The sequence below is a fragment of the Leptodactylus fuscus genome, chromosome 11 (genome assembly GCF_031893055.1).
Source record: "Leptodactylus fuscus isolate aLepFus1 chromosome 11, aLepFus1.hap2, whole genome shotgun sequence".
Lineage (NCBI taxonomy): Eukaryota > Metazoa > Chordata > Amphibia > Anura > Leptodactylidae > Leptodactylus > Leptodactylus fuscus.
The window spans coordinates 81,525,187-81,542,285 of NC_134275.1; the positions used below are offsets into that span (position 1 = coordinate 81,525,187).

The 17,099-nt window shown below is 46.5% G+C and overlaps 1 protein-coding gene across 1 annotated transcript; it reads left to right on the forward strand.

Moving 5' to 3' along the window:
* The first annotated feature begins 308 nt into the window (after window positions 1–308).
* On the forward strand, window positions 309–13,197 carry GNL1 (G protein nucleolar 1 (putative)). The gene is made up of 12 exons (XM_075259045.1): window positions 309–820; window positions 2,461–2,629; window positions 3,027–3,163; window positions 4,738–4,889; window positions 5,451–5,522; window positions 6,209–6,416; window positions 6,960–7,055; window positions 7,142–7,339; window positions 7,750–7,928; window positions 8,252–8,402; window positions 8,526–8,666; window positions 12,379–13,197. The coding sequence occupies exons 1-12, from the start codon at window positions 748–750 to the stop codon at window positions 12,645–12,647; spliced, it is 1,845 nt and encodes a 614-aa protein (XP_075115146.1). The 5' UTR covers window positions 309–747; the 3' UTR covers window positions 12,648–13,197.
* The last annotated feature ends 3,902 nt before the right edge of the window (window positions 13,198–17,099 follow it).

The following is a 17,099-nucleotide window of genomic DNA, read 5'->3' on the forward strand; positions in this document are numbered from 1 at the left end:
CGGATGTTCGTTTGTGATTGGTTAGCTATGGACTGAAGACGAGGCTTGAGCCTCATAGCGCCACCCCGTCCATTGATGAAGTTGGAATGCGAGGCTTGAAACTCATACGGCAATCCCATTGGACAAGCCAAGGTTCCCCTGACCGTTCACAGTGTCATTGGCTGATTAAAGTTATTTGACAGTCGATTGTCCATGGGCGTCTCCTCATTGGTTAACCCCAATAGCACATCGAGGCGTGACACGCATACTGCGTGGACATTGGATAATAATCTCGGGGTTGAGGCGTGAAACGCACAACGGGCATTTCCTGTTACTAGGGCAGAGAGTAGCACATTGTTCTGCCTAATTCTTGCCTGGCAATGCAGGGTTATTGTCTGTGCCCGTAGACAGGGCCTCAGGGGGCACTGGCTGCATAGAGGAGAGGCAGGGCTGTCAGGTTACTGGGCCTTTGCAAATTTGGGGACAAGACTTGAAGGAGAAGGCCTAAATCTGGACCAATAGCTGTGGGGGTCAGTATCTAGTGCAGGGGCCCAGGGGGACATCAGATAAGGGGCCCGAATGCGTTATCAGGGTCTCTAGAAAGGGAAGTGGTTTTCTTATGAGATTACGCTTTAGCAGGTCATAGACACAGGGGCGATATCCGAAATATTAGTATCCGGCTACATTCTGGTGTTACGTGGAAATCTGCGGCCAACTCTCCTGTAGTCCCGAGACGTAGCCCGAATCCGGGGGTCAGTATACCAAAAGATGCCTCGGAAGAAGCCGTTCAGCAACAAGCAGAAGAAAAAGCAGCTCCAAGACAAGCGAGAGCGCAAGCGCGGTACGTATCATGTGACTGTGTTAGCGGCACCATTTTGTCAAACTTACAAGCTTATTGTTTCATGAAAAAATTTTCAGATTTCTCTTACAGTTCTGTGTTTCATATCCTCAAAGTTCTCTACAGCTCTGCTTGCTGTCAATGAATGTGGCTGTCATTGGTTACATCCAGATCCCTGATAGACCAGATAATGCTGAGGGTTTGCTACAATTGTATCCAGTTCAGACAATCCACAACACAAATCTCTCTGCTGCTACGAGGGATACAATGTATCTGCACTAGTCACATATCATTTTCTAGGCTGGATACAGTAGTAGCAGACCCTTAGGATGGCCATAACACATTAGGCCAGGGGTCAGCAACCTTCGGCACTTCAGCTGCTGTGAAACTACAACTCCCAGCATGCTCCATTCACTTCCATGTGAGTTCCAAGACCAGTAGAGCAAGTATGCATGCTGGGAGTTGTAGTTTTACAACAGCTGGAGAGCCGAAGGTTGCCTCCCCCTGCATTAGACTGACACTAGGTTCACACTAGTGCTGGCTCGGTGTCGTTCGGGTGCATTGAGGATCCAAAGGACAGATGAACCACTATAACAGCAGTTACCCATGGAGCCCGGCGGACCACTTTGACTACAATGGGGTCCACTCGGTGTCTGTTGTTTGGAAACTGAAAGCGGCTGAGAATAAACTCCTCCGTGCAGGACTTCTTTCTCTGACGCTTTTTGGTGCACTTTGTGATGGAGCCTCCAACATAGTCCAAAGCAGATGTGAACCTGCCTAATAGAGTCTATCGATGTGACAAGCCAACCATCTGATTTTTATGGGGTTGTTCTGACTTGGTCCAGACTGCAAATATCAAATAAGAAGGATCGGGCTGTTGGAATAAGGATGCATAGGGGGTTTAGGAGGAATGGTAACAAAAATTAAACACATAGTGGCATGGGGGGGGGGGACCTACAAAGACTGGGGTGGTAACTTGCATCAAATTTAGTAAGAGACACAGGCATCTTAATAAATCTTTATACATCAGGTGCATGTTGGGCTGTCTGTGCACCACAAAACAGAATCTACCGCCTGCTATGAGCTGGACTAGATTTGCAATATAATTTGTGCCAGTTTCTGGGGGAGGCTTTTTCCGTCCCACGAGGTTCTACCCACTTTCTGGACAACTGAAATACATAGCCAGAAGCCATTAGTTTTCCCCTAATGTGAGTTGCATCAAAATTTGTCCAACTTTTACACAATCATTTCCCCTTCTGTGAAGCTTTATTACTGTAAAATAAGTTTAACTATTTAAGTCTCAGAATTCTTTAGAAATATTCTAATATTTTGCACCGTTGTCATTGATTGTTTCGCTTAGTTTCGTCCACTATTAGCTTTCCTAGAATCCTGAATGAGAATTGTAGCTGCATATTATGGCGGACTATCCATTCAGGAGTCTAGAAATACTGACCTGTATGGGGACAATTATTCTGGTTGTCTTTACTTTAGGGGTGACTCTCACAGAAGCTGCTGGATATAATGTTATACAAGACTTTGCATCCATTGTATCCGCCAATGTTGTGTCAGAAGCTCCGGCCATATCATGTCAATGTCATGGGAAATCATTCATTCCTCCTCCTCCTCTTTATTCCTGTTGTCAGGGCCACTTGACGCCGGCAGGTCCGAGTCAAACAGCCGAAGCCAGAGCAGAGAGCGCGGTGAGGAGAACACTGACACCTCAGACAGCGAAAGCGTCCGTCCCCAAGTGAGGAAAATCAATCAGCAGCCGCAGGTCTTCAGGCCTGGAGAAAAAGGATATGACCCCAACAGGTACCCAGTGATATCTGTATATACAGTGACACTGACATTGATGGCTTATTCTTAGGATTGACCATCCATGTGAGATTGGTCAGGCCTCTCCCACTGATCGGATTAATACGACTCCACATTACCTGATCCCCTTACTTGGGCAGAGCGCTGTTCATTTTGTGCTGCTAGTTCAGTTCAGTCCCTATCACATAAATGGGACCAAGCTGCAGTATCAGACACCACCACTGCGTGGAGCTATACTTGGTGAACAATAAAGGGGTCAGAACACTGCAACCCCTTCAGTCCGCTGATCAGTGGGACAGGATTGTTGAATCCCTACTGATCTGATATTGATGGTCTGTCCTGCACCCTCATAGAGAGGCCTGTACACACCTCCCCTATAACGTCGCTCTTACAGGTATCGGCTGCAGTTTGAAAAAGAGAGCAAGGAAGAAATCGAACGCAGAAAGAAAGTCGCTCGGGAGAAGATATTGGAACCGGTGGCAGAGACTGAACTTGAAGTGGATATAGAGAAGATTTACAGGCCGGGCTCAGGTAACGCTGTCAGGTCTCCTACTGTGGCCGGTGCGGGTGTCGTGATGTCCTCATGGAGGGGACTGACCAACAAGAACCTTTATCACTTACATATCAGGTACAATCAGGTATAATCACAGGGAGTCCAAGGAACACTACCACAACCACTCCATGGAATCTCAGCTACCTTCATCATCTGAATAGACTATAATAGAGAGGAGTTTCCTGTTTTTTTGGAAAGGTCATGAGTTTCAGATCGGTAGAGGTCTCACACCCTGACCCCACACCAATTAGCTGACCCTCCATTGGTAGAGCTGGAATTTGAAGGCTTTGTCTACTATATAGCAGCCATATATACTGCAGCTCTGCTTCTACTCCCCAAACTACCAACCGCACCGTTCCCGTGTATTCAGTCTCTACAAAGGAATCTGTATTTCTAATTCTTCAAATTTTATTTATAAATTCTCTTAGTAAGGAATTCCCCCATACCCAGGGAATAGAGTAGAGAGCGCCCCCTCCCCAAAGGCCTAACATTACACCTGCATAGGGTTAGTTGACATGGCCCTTTGGATCCTCCCGCTAGTCTCAGCCCCTCACTATTATCGGCTTACAGTCAGTGACTCCGTATTTCTTAGGCCATTTGATTTCCGTAATGTAAGTTTTCTATAAGAGAGCTCGGACGCCTTTCACCCCAGGATGGAGTTGGAAGGGGTATACATGGCACTTTGCTGACACACACTCTGTACATGTATACAATCGGAGGAACACACACAGACACAATGGCTGACGGCGCAGGATGCTGAGCGTGGACATTCCAGGACACTGCCACTAGTCAGCGACTATTCCAGTGTTCACACCCAGCTTGTCCGAACTCTACATTGTTTCATGTAGATGGGGAATTATAGAAATGTAATGAGCTTGTATATAGAGGATTCCGACTACTGGAGTCCATCAACGGAAATACAGAAAGTGAGGTTTAGCATATTTTACATCTTATCTGTTCAGCCCCTGCTCTAATTCTCTGTGCCTTAAAGGGAATGTTTCACCAGCAAGTGACCTCATATCATTTATATCCCTTTGTTTTTCATTTTTGGGGTGACTATTCCTATAAACCCCCCAGAACCATTGTCGTTCTCACTGCGGTGTCACTAGCGCACACAATACAGGCTGACATTTCCATTCCATAGCTGTTCTGTTCTGCTATCGGTCTGCATGATGCAGGATGCCAACTCTATAGACGCCGATAAGCTGAGTGTGCGGCTCCTGTGCCACGTCCTGGGGAGTCGCTGCACCTATTTGACCTCATGGAGACTGTATTAGTCTATGGATTCTTTTCTGATCATTAAAGCCGCATGGAATCTTGCAAATTATATAAAAGATGGGACGATGCAATAATTTGTGACTTTTCGATGGCATAAGATACCTGGAAAATCCTCCCCATTCAGCCGTACATAGGTGGCGAGGCATGATGAGCAGGTTATCAGGGGCCCCTCCGTGTACATGGAGATAGCAATACATTTTCAGGTGTCCGGTCAATAGAATGTGACCTGTATGTGAATCACAAAATGACAATATTTTTTATTTTCTTTTTTCAGTGCTGGACTTCCCGAAAAGGCCGGCCTGGAGCTACGACATGAGCAAGGAGGCCGTGGTGTCCCAGGAGGAAAGGGCCTTTAAGGAATATCTGCAGAAGATTTATGAGAAGCACACGCCTCAGGAGCTCAGCTACTTCGATCACAATCTGGAGGTGAGGGATTGACCACAGGGGGTGGGCAGGTGTGTACCCCAATAAACCTTCCTACCAGGGTATTTGGATGTCGCCCCAAGGTGTTAAACTGTTCAGAGAAACTTAAACAAGTTGTCTTACAAAGCAAACCTGGTAGGGCGGACATTTCTCCTGGGGAAAGTATAACATGACATGCTAATCAGCAAATGAGTGACCATCCGTGTTATACGTGAACAGCGTGAACCAAGGTTGTGTGCCAGTAGATATCAGTAGAGCTTACTAGGCCTATTGCACCCAAAAAATGGAGTACAAGGAACACAAGGTGCATTGTTTAACATCTCATAAGCGACATCTGCACACTGCACATCCATGATGAGGTCCGGCTACTCACTCCCATACCGGGACTTCAGCTGTTACCCAGTCAGAGCTTAGTGGTAAGGTCACATGTCTGACAACAAGGCGGAACTAAACCGCTGACTGTACCCAAGGGCAACCAATAAAAGTTTAATAAACAAAATAGCAGGAAATAATCTAAAACGTCGGTAGATTCTCAAATGTTGTTTGTGTTTTTCTATATTTTAGACTTGGCGCCAACTCTGGAGAGTTCTTGAGATGTCAGACATAGTCCTGCTGATAACAGACATCCGGCACCCGGTCAGTATTGTGGACATTAAGCATTAAAGGGATTGTCCAGGATAGGTCGTCAGTATGTGATCAGTGGGGTCTGACATCTGACCTCCAAACAGAACAATTGTTGCAGCATCCTTCGGGTGAGCAGCTGCAGCACCTCTTTTATTGTAGTACTAGTTGCGGCACAGCAGCCCAGTCCACGGTATAGCGGAGCTTCAGCCCCCATCCTATCACTTGCTGCAGATTCCCACACCCTGAGGCTGCAGCAACGACTGATCTATGCGGGGTCTGGATATCCTGCGGATAGGTCAACAATACGGAAAATCAATTTGGGGATGGACAATCCCTATGTTTCGGGGTCTGGGAATGAAGGCATTTCATGTGTGCAAAAGTCTGTATGTATAAATGATCATGCCAAAACACGCGTGTGCTTTTGAATGGGCGGAGCATGACTTCTATTGGAGATCAGTTATTTGATAGTTTCCGCCATAACCGATTGATAGGGCAGATCAATGAAACGGAAAGAAAACCAATCACAGCGCAGCTTACATGTCCTGTAGTGCTCTTAAAAAGTGAAAGCAGCGCTGTGATTGGTCATTGTGGACAGCGAAGGCTGTATTAGACCGTTTTGTCAATCTGCCCCATTGTATGTGGAGTGTTCCTTTAAGTATTGCCATACTATTAAGTATTCCTTATGGTTTATTTGGCAGGTTTTACATTTCTCCCCTGCCCTCTATGACTATGTGACTCAAGAACTGGGCAGATCCTTGATCCTCGTACTCAATAAGATCGACCTCGCTCCGCCGTCCCTGGTTGTCGCTTGGAAACATTATTTTGAGGAAAAGTTCCCGCAAGTCCATGTGGTCTGCTTCACCTCCTACCCAAGACATCCCGATGAGGAGCAGGACCCGTCTGCAGGTAAAAGCCAAGGCGTTAACCCTTCCATGTCCGCTGTCCGTCATTCTCTATATCATCTACTTTAAACCTGCTATAATATCTCAGATATCTTCACCCCCTATACAGATATTCTGCTCCAGTCTGCACCCATGCATGTCCGTGGGGTTTCTGCAGCCGTGTTCACACACATTGGAAATTTTCTGCTCAGATTTCTAGCATTTTAGGTTTATTCAGGAAATAAGGGGCATATCACTTGTTTTGGGTTAACCCTATTGCAGGACATTGGGGCTGATCCTTGTCCAGATCTGCGGCAATGCAAACTACACATTGGTGGCCGGCCTGCATTGGCCCCTGTGGTCATGTGACATCATGTCGTTTCCTGCAGTCTATAAATGCCCCCCTAATAGTTTCCGCTCTGCTCTCCATGATCTGCTTCTTAGGGTGGGTTCACGTGGTGGAATTTGAGGCGGGCGTCCATCTCCGATGCTTCTTCATTGCCCACTTTCCACCACTGCCTTGGCCGTGTGAACGTCGCCTTACTCTGATCCCTTTGTCTCTTATCAGTGTTTAAGAAGCGCAGGAAGAAGCGTCGGGCTTGGAACGCAGCCCTGGGCCCCAATCAGCTCCTGCGAGCCTGTGAGGTCATCACTGCCGGACACGGTAATGGAGGCCGAACATCGCGGGCGTCTTCAGTCCGCTCCTTTAGTGTCTTTCAGTTTGTTCACATTCCTTCGTGTTCCCTTCAGTTGATCTGACGTCCTGGAGAGAGAAGATCGAGAGAGACTCGGCCGCGCTACTCATTGCTGCAGGAAGGGAAGACGACCAAGACGAGAAGGAGGCAGATGAGACGGACGTTGTCGTCGCCCAGCAGGTCACCGATGCAGAGCTAGGGGCACCCAGCAGGGAGCGCTATAAAGACGGGGTGCTGAGCATCGGCTGTGTAGGTGAGATTCGCTGCCTTATGGGTGCCAGGCTGAGCATGCACCCTCCCACCCTCTATGAGAGAGATCGCCGAGCACTGAGCTATGTCTGAGAACGGAACGAATGAACAGAGCAGCAGGGCGAATGCGAATCCGAATGAGTGAACTGAACCCCATTTGAATGGATCGGTGGGAGTCTGAGTGCTCAATCATGTAGATATCTCATATATGTATCTCATATCCACTTTAAATAGGGGGAACTTATCCACCACATTTAAGCTGCCAGAGGGTGAAGGAGACTGACTGGTTTTGATATGGACAGAGGGATCGGGGTGGCGGGGGAAGTCAAACCGTGGTGGAACCTTTGCGTAAAAGGATGATTGTAACCGGTATCTGCCCCAGGTCTCATTGTCTTCTATCCCCCTCTTTTATAGGGTTCCCCAATGTAGGAAAGTCTTCGCTGATCAATGGACTTGTCGGAAGAAAGATTGTCAGCGTTTCGCGGACACCGGGTCATACCAAATACTTCCAGACCTATTTCCTGACACCCACCGTGCGTCTCTGCGACTGTCCCGGCCTCATCTTCCCTTCACTTATAGATAAGCAGCAGCAGGTGAGGCGCTGTATGGGCGGAGCTTATAGGTCATGATCGTATTAACCCCTTATATACTCATAGAACAAGCGGGGGCAGGGCAGTAATGTGTCTGCACGATGGACGAAAATCCTGTCCCAACTGTGGGTCTAATAACCTGGACTGGGAGCAGCATCGGGGTCTGATACATCATAGTACAGCAAATGGAAGGTCCCAAAGAATCCCCGAATCCCCTCCCAACCCCAAGGACTCGCACTAGACATAACCCTAAATCCCAGTTATCCAGTATGATGGGACACAGGCGGGTGGAGGTGTAACTTTCACTTATCCTGTCTCTTTTGCAGCTTCTTGCAGGAATCTACCCCATCGCTCAGATTCAGGAGCCCTACACCTCTGTAGGATATCTGTCCTGCCGAATACCCGTACCTAAACTCCTGAAACTTATCCATCCGGAGGGACAAGATGAGGGCTGGACTGCATGGGGCATCTGTGAAGGTGGGTTACTGTATGTGTATGTGCAGTATATAGGCCGTATACTCCTCTGCGGGGTCCGATACTGGGTGGGCTCTCTTATAGGCACAAGTGACAAAACTTCTCATCTTCTCCTTCTGCATTCAGCCTGGGCCGACAAGCGCGGATACAAGACTGCAAAAGCCTCGCGCAGTGACACGTACAGGGGCGCCAACAGTCTGCTGCGTCTGGCTGTAGATGGACGGATCTGCTTGTGTATGAGACCACCTGGATACTGTCATCAGAAAGGTACGAAGGGAGTCTGACCAGAATAGTGAGCGCAGCTCTGGAGTATAATACAGGATAAGTAATGTAATGTATGTACACAGTGACCGTACACAGCAGAATAGTGAGCGCAGCTCTGGGGTATAATACAGGATAAGTAATGTAATGTATGTACACAGTGACTGTACCAGCAGAATAGTGAGCGCAGCTCTGGGGTATAATACAGGATAATTAATGTATGTACACAGTGACTGCACCAGCAGAATAGTGAGCGCAGCTCTGGAGTATAATACAGGATAAGTAATGTATGTACACAGTGACTGCACCAGCAGAATAGTGAGCGCAGCTCTGGAGTATAATACAGGATAAGTAATGTAATGTATGTACACAGTGACTGCACCAGCAGAATAGTGAGCGCAGCTCTGGGGTATAATACAGGATAAGTAATGTAATGTATGTACACAGTGACTGTACCAGCAGAATAGTGAGTGCAGCTCTGGAGTATAATACAGGATAAGTAATGTAATGTATGTACACAGTGACTGTACCAGCAGAATAGTGAGCGCAGCTCTGGAGTATTATACAGGATAAGTAATGTATGTACACAGTGACTGCACCAGCAGAATAGTGAGCGCAGCTCTGGAGTATAATACAGGATAAGTAATGTAATGTATGTACACAGTGACTGCACCAGCAGAATAGTGAGCGCAGCTCTGGGGTATAATACAGGATAAGTAATGTAATGTATGTACACAGTGACTGTACCAGCAGAATAGTGAGCGCAGCTCTGGAGTATAATACAGGATAAGTAATGTAATGTATGTACACAGTGACTGTACCAGCAGAATAGTGAGCGCAGCTCTGGAGTATAATACAGGATAAGTAATGTAATGTATGTACACAGTGACTGTACCAGCAGAATAGTGAGCGCAGCTCTGGAGTATTATACAGGATAAGTAATGTAATGTATGTACACAGTGACTGTACCGGCAGAATAGTGAGCGCAGCTCTGGAGTATAATACAGGATAAGTAATGTAATGTATGTACACAGTGACTGCACCAGCAGAATAGTGAGTGCAGCTCTGGAGTATAATACAGGATAAGTAATGTATGTACACAGTGACTGCACCAGCAGAATAGTGAGCGCAGCTCTGGAGTATAATACAGGATAAGTAATGTAATGTATGTACACAGTGACTGCACCAGCAGAATAGTGAGTGCAGCTCTGGAGTATAATACAGGATAAGTAATGTATGTACACAGTGACTGCACCAGCAGAATAGTGAGCGCAGCTCTGGAGTATAATACAGGATAAGTAATGTAATGTATGTACACAGTGACTGCACCAGCAGAATAGTGAGCGCAGCTCTGGGGTATAATACAGGATAAGTAATGTAATGTATGTACACAGTGACTGTACCAGCAGAATAGTGAGCGCAGCTCTGGAGTATAATACAGGATAAGTAATGTAATGTATGTACACAGTGACTGTACCAGCAGAATAGTGAGCGCAGCTCTGGAGTATAATACAGGATAAGTAATGTAATGTATGTACACAGTGACTGTACCAGCAGAATAGTGAGCGCAGCTCTGGAGTATAATACAGGATAAGTAATGTAATGTATGTACACAGTGGCTGTACCAGCAGAATAGTGAGCACAGCTCTGGAGTATAATACAGGATAAGTAATGTAATGTATGTACACAGTGACTGCACCAGCAGAATAGTGAGCGCAGCTCTGGAGTATAATACAGGATAAGTAATGTAATGTATGTACACAGTGACTGCACCAGCAGAATAGTGAGCGCAGCTCTGGAGTATAATACAGGATAAGTAATGTATGTACACAGTGACTGCACCAGCAGAATAGTGAGCGCAGCTCTGGAGTATAATACAGGATAAGTAATGTAATGTATGTACACAGTGACTGCACCAGCAGAATAGTGAGCGCAGCTCTGGGGTATAATACAGGATAAGTAATGTAATGTATGTACACAGTGACTGTACCAGCAGAATAGTGAGCGCAGCTCTGGAGTATAATACAGGATAAGTAATGTAATGTATGTACACAGTGACTGTACCAGCAGAATAGTGAGCGCAGCTCTGGAGTATAATACAGGATAAGTAATGTAATGTATGTACACAGTGACTGTACCGGCAGAATAGTGAGCGCAGCTCTGGAGTATAATACAGGATAAGTAATGTAATGTATGTACACAGTGACTGTACCAGCAGAATAGTGAGCGCAGCTCTGGAGTATAATACAGGATAAGTAATGTAATGTATGTACACAGTGACTGTACCAGCAGAATAGTGAGCGCAGCTCTGGAGTATAATACAGGATAAGTAATGTATGTACACAGTGACTGTACCAGCAGAATAGTGAGCGCAGCTCTGGAGTATAATACAGGATAAGTAATGTAATGTATGTACACAGTGACTGCACCAGCAGAATAGTGAGCGCAGCTCTGGAGTATAATACAGGATAAGTAATGTAATGTATGTACACAGTGGCTGTACCAGCAGAATAGTGAACGCAGCTCTGGAGTATAATACAGGATAAGTAATGTAATGTATGTACACAGTGACTGTACCAGCAGAATAGTGAGCGCAGCTCTGGAGTATAATACAGGATAAGTAATGTAATGTATGTACACAGTGGCTGTACCAGCAGAATAGTGAGCACAGCTCTGGAGTACAATACAGGATAAGTAATGTAATGTATGTACACAGTGACTGTACCAGCAGAATAGTGAGCGCAGCTCTGGAGTATAATACAGGATAAGTAATGTAATGTATGTACACAGTGACTGTACCAGCAGAATAGTGAGCGCAGCTCTGGAGTATAATACAGGATAAGTAATGTAATGTATGTACACAGTGACTGCACCAGCAGAATAGTGAGCGCAGCTCTGGAGTATAATACAGGATAAGTAATGTAATGTATGTACACAGTGGCTGTACCAGCAGAATAGTGAACGCAGCTCTGGAGTATAATACAGGATAAGTAATGTAATGTATGTACACAGTGACTGTACCAGCAGAATAGTGAGCGCAGCTCTGGAGTATAATACAGGATAAGTAATGTAATGTATGTACACAGTGGCTGTACCAGCAGAATAGTGAGCACAGCTCTGGAGTATAATACAGGATAAGTAATGTAATGTATGTACACAGTGACTGTACCAGCAGAATAGTGAGCGCAGCTCTGGAGTATAATACAGGATAAGTAATGTAATGTATGTACACAGTGACTGCACCAGCAGAATAGTGAGCGCAGCTCTGGAGTATAATACAGGATAAGTAATGTAATGTATGTACACAGTGGCTGTACCAGCAGAATAGTGAACGCAGCTCTGGAGTATAATACAGGATAAGTAATGTAATGTATGTACACAGTGACTGTACCAGCAGAATAGTGAGCGCAGCTCTGGAGTATAATACAGGATAAGTAATGTAATGTATGTACACAGTGACTGCACCAGCAGAATAGTGAGCGCAGCTCTGGAGTATAATACAGGATAAGTAATGTAATGTATGTACACAGTGGCTGTACCAGCAGAATAGTGAGCACAGCTCTGGAGTATAATACAGGATAAGTAATGTAATGTATGTACATAGCGACTATTTAGGTAAATAATATTTACTTGGCGTTAGTGGGCTCCATCTTACCTTCTATGTGTAGAGTGTGACAGGGCAGTTGTTAATCTTTATATTTTGCTTTTTGTCCTTCAGAGACTTGGGAGAAACACCCAGAAGTGCTGGAAATGGTTTCCCAAGTTCAGACGCGAGGACAATCTGAGAGTCGTTCCTCCGCTGGTGAAGAAGAAGAGGAGGAAGAAGAGATCTCCAGCTCAGGTGAAGAAGAGGAAGAACGTGACCGTGATGCCGATGAGGAGGAGGATGAAGATGAAGATTCAACTGAGGTTCAGGCTAAGAAATGGGCCAAAAGTAAAATTGCTACTGTCAACCCTTACGCCCTCCTCGGGGAAGACGAGTGTTGAGGAGTTTGGGCTGTTACATGAGGAGGTTTGTCCTCTGGTAATGGTGAGGGGAGAACCTTCACTTACTGAGGAGAATCTGACCTGTGCCCCGTGGCTGCTCCCTGTACACTCCACCGTGTCCTGCTCTCTGCGGCTCATCAGCTCTTGCACAACTACAATTCCCAGCATGCTGAGGAGCCGCAGGTCGCAACCACAGCTCCAAGGTTTACAGGTTTATGAAGGTTTATTGGTTCATTTCACTTGCTGGAGTGTCGGATCCTGCACATATTCGAATCTGTTACACAAGAGGACGCCTCCTTATTAGGCCGGAGCCTTGTAATGGGGCTCCATAGTCTCACATGCTGCAATCATATATTACTGTGTCATTTCCCCCCCGCAGGCCATGATCTGAGAGACTCGCCCTGGATGGGGAGCGTGTGCATCACTATACATGGAGAAGCCGTAGACATCTCTGTAGGGAAGAGTCATGAACGCCAAGCAGTGTCCATAGAGCTCTGTGGGGCTCATCCATGTAGTAAGCTGTATTACAGGGGTAGGGAACGTACGGCTCTCCAGCTGTTGCAAAACTACAACTCCCAGCATGCATACTGGCTCTGCTGTTCTGGGAACTCCCATGGAAGTGAATGGAGCATGCTGGGAGTTGTAGTTTCACAGCAGCTGGAGAGCCGAAGGTTCCCTACCCCTGCTGTATACTGTCATATACCTGCTTCCCAGATAGCGCCAGACTCTTACATCACGGCGCTCACTTTTGCATTGTTCAGATGCCTTTAAAATAATAAACGAAGCTGCTTTGCAAAAAGACGATTCAAAATCCACAACCATTTCATGTACACAGCTCCAATGCAAACTGTGTCTCCATGATTACAGACTACAAACCAAACCTATGTAGTCTGATATTTACCATCATGAGATCTTCCACTGCTAATATACAGACTGATGAAGAGGAGCGATACATGACTACAGGGGGTTGTTTATACTCCTACATGTATCCGCACATGAGCTGTGTACAGAGAACGGCAGAAGTTGTTTTTTGCAGTGTTGGTTTATATTTTTTTATATTAAAAGCATTACAGTCCTAAAGAAGTGGTTGCAAAAGTATTCACACCCCGTGAGATGACCTGTCCAGGCTGAGACTATGGAGCCCCGTTGGGCGAGGTCCCCGTAGTGCGTCCACAGGAGCCGCCGCTCCCCAATGCATGATCTGACATAATTCCTTTCACAGCAGGTGTTTTTTTTTTGTCTTTCTTTGCCTGTAATATGGTGTCGATGATCGATGCGACATTTGCCGTTCGAGGAATCCGCTAAGAGTGAGATCTCTATCGACCGCGCTTTCATATCCCGCAGGCTGTAAGGTCAGCCATTTTGTGGCCTAATCCAGTACGTAACGCAACGGACCGAATCACTGGAATCGTCACTCAGTAGGAGCTAGGCCTTACTGAGACATAAGGTTCCTGGTGACCCATACCTCAGTCATGTGACCAGTACGTCATGCATCTCAATAAAAGCACACAAAATGGCAGCTTATCGTGTGACTAGGCCCAACCCCCCATTCCTTACTCCTCACATGGACCTCACAGACGGCAGAGTCGGGGTGTTTTTTTTGGGCATTTGTTGTTGCCTCAGCCGAGCTGCTTCTATACTACATTCATATTGTGCGTGCTTTTCCCATAAGTATCATATGGAGGGACCGCTTCAGGGGGGGGAGGGGGGGGGACCAAGGTGCTAAGTATAACCAAATCTGTATTAAACTAAAAAAAATTCCGATAGAAAACGAACTTGGTGCGATCAGTGACCAAGTAGAATTACATCGCATCTCCATCATCCTCGCCTTGGGCATTATGGAGGTTGGATTGTATTAAAGGGGACGTCCATCTTGACCAAATTTAGTTTGTGTATTGTTTTGGCACATTAAAAAAAAAAAAATAGGCAACTTTGCTGTTTTCTTAAAAAAAAAAAAAAAATCTCGTTTTGTGTTTGCAGCTCCTACGCAGACCAATGTGTTACCAAAGAGACTTCATCCTGCAGTTGGGCGCCGTCATCCTCTACTTATTAGGAAGAAGTGAAAGGAGCGGTGACTGTGGGATCAGACTGATCTGCATAGGTGCTGTAGACACAAATGGAAATTTAAGAGACTGGCCTCATGTTGCGGTCATACGCCGTCTCCTTTTACCTCTTACTGACATACGTTTCGTAGGTTAACAAGTAGTAAAGGGAGCGGTGACTGTGGGCTCAGACTACACCGGGCCTGTTTGTAGTCTGTTACTGGAGACACATAGATCTGCATAGGTGCTGTAGACACAGGAGATTTTCAGACAAACCGTAAAGTTGCTTCATTATAGATTGATTGGACCGATGAAACACAAGTGGACCTTCCCTTTAAGTAGAGCGAGAGGCTGCGCTATCGCATTTCGGTGAGGTGACCGTGGTAAGGCAGTGATCCCTACAACATGGCTGACTTGGAACACAATAAAGTCCCTACCTCATATTCGGTACGCCCTCTTGGCCTACGCTTCCAAGGCGCATTTACTCAGTTTCTCGTACTCCGTTTTCATGGCTTCAGATCTCTATTTTGCTGTATACAAATAAATATAATTCTATTTACTGATTTCTTGTGTGGGACTGAATCATATTGGACGGAGGGGGAGGCCCATCATTCACGGAGGGGTGGCGGCAGCTGGAAGTCATGGCGGCGCGCTCTTTCCAGCAGATGTCCAGTGAATAGCTGACATTCCATAGTGAACCCTGTGACCATGAAAACCCCCATTGAAGTCCATTGTCGTGTGTTCTCTTGTGTCCAGCTGTTGCTAAGGAGCGTCGGCTATTCACAACAGGACACAACGGATCGACTTTTGTCTCCGGGCTGAAGGACGACTCCCATCGGATACCCGGCGATGTCATTAGGAGGGATTATTCTCCCCGAGAAGTCACTTAGACATTCACTGACCCAACTATTCCAAATGTGGGATCGTAAAGAGCCCCCAAAATTGTAATCGAAGGGGCAATGAAATGTTCTGGAACTTTCTATCATACGTTGTGTTTCAATCTCTTCCCGTTTTCTAGATCTCTGCTCGCTGTCAGTGAATGGGAATATTTTACTTTACAGTCTGAGGCCAAAAACCTAAGCAGACCGAGGGTGCAGGTGGAGGGGGCGCCGATTTTTTTTTTTTTTTTAACAGAAGGTATCCGAATCCCTTCCGTCCTCCATTGATTTCATTTAAAGGGATTCTACCATTAAAGCAACTTTTTTTCTAATTACCACGTCGGAATAGCCTTAAGAAAGGCTATTCGTCTCCTACCGTTAGATGTGGTCTCCGTCGCGCCGTTCCTTAGAAATATCGGTACTTACTGGTATGCTAATGAGGTCTCGGCAGCAATGGGGGCGTCCTTCTTCTTCATCTGCCTCCTCCCCTTGTCTGTCGTCTTCTTTCTTCGTCATGTCTGACGACTGCGCAGTCGGCTCTGACAGCGAGACCCTGTTAGAGCCGACTGTGCATGCCGGCCGGCGGCCATACTTCCAAGGCTGCAACTGCGCGCATGCGCAGTACGCTCCTCACGTCTTCGTCAAACAGAGGGTACTGCGCATGCTCAGTAAGGTCCGTACAGCCCTCCGACGTGCGAGTGAACTCATCCAGGCGTCGGAGGGCTGTACGGACCTTACTGAGCATGCTCAGTATACTCTGTTCAGCGAACATGTGAGGAGCGTACTGTGCGTGCGCGCAATTGCAGCCTTGGAAATATGGCCGCCGGCCGGCATGCACAGTCGGCTCTAACAGGGTCTCACTATCAGAGCCGACTGCGCAGGCGTCAGACATGACGAAGAAAGAAGACGACAGGCAAGGGGAGGAGGCAGATGAAGAAGAAGGACGCCCCCATTGCTGCCGAGACCTCATTAGCATACCAGTAAGTACCAGTATTTCTAAGGAACGGCGCGACGGCTAAAGGTAGGAGACGAATAGCCTTTCTTAAAGCTATTCCGACATGGTAATTAGAAAAAAAGTTGCTTTAATGGTAGAATCCCTTTAAGGGTTCCGCTCCTTGCTGTTGTCACAGAGCCATATACAACATGCTCCCTATTCCATGGAGCGGAGCATGGGCACCCGCATTGGATGGGGTCTTCTACATTCCTAACCTTTAACCCCCTGTGCATGAATATATAGTATAGCGTGTGCACATGAGCAGTAACATTACTCCTCTCCATAATGTCACATATATTCTGCAATTTCTACCCGTTTCCCCCTTTGCAGGCCCTGTCTGTCGTTTGCAGTTCTCTCTGATCTGGTGGATAGAGACTGCCATACAGTAAGTAGAGGAGAATCTGCTCCATAACTGTCTCTCACTCAGAAACATCCCCAGGACCCTGCAGGACATCGATAGAGAGGTCCTGACATGTACTGATGAGATAAAGTACTTTAGTTGTGGTAGAAAGCTCCAACTTAGCTCCAGAATCAGAAA

Excerpts from the sequence above, each read along its gene's own strand:
- GNL1 (XM_075259045.1), top strand. The coding sequence starts at position 748 with ATGCCTCGGAAGAAGCCGTTCAGCAACAAGCAGAAGAAAAAGCAGCTC. Across the intron at positions 821-2,460 it reads CAAGCGAGAGCGCAAGCGCG|GGCCACTTGACGCCGGCAGG; the intron begins GTACGTATCATG and ends TCCTGTTGTCAG. Across the intron at positions 6,417-6,959 it reads GGAGCAGGACCCGTCTGCAG|TGTTTAAGAAGCGCAGGAAG; the intron begins GTAAAAGCCAAG and ends GTCTCTTATCAG.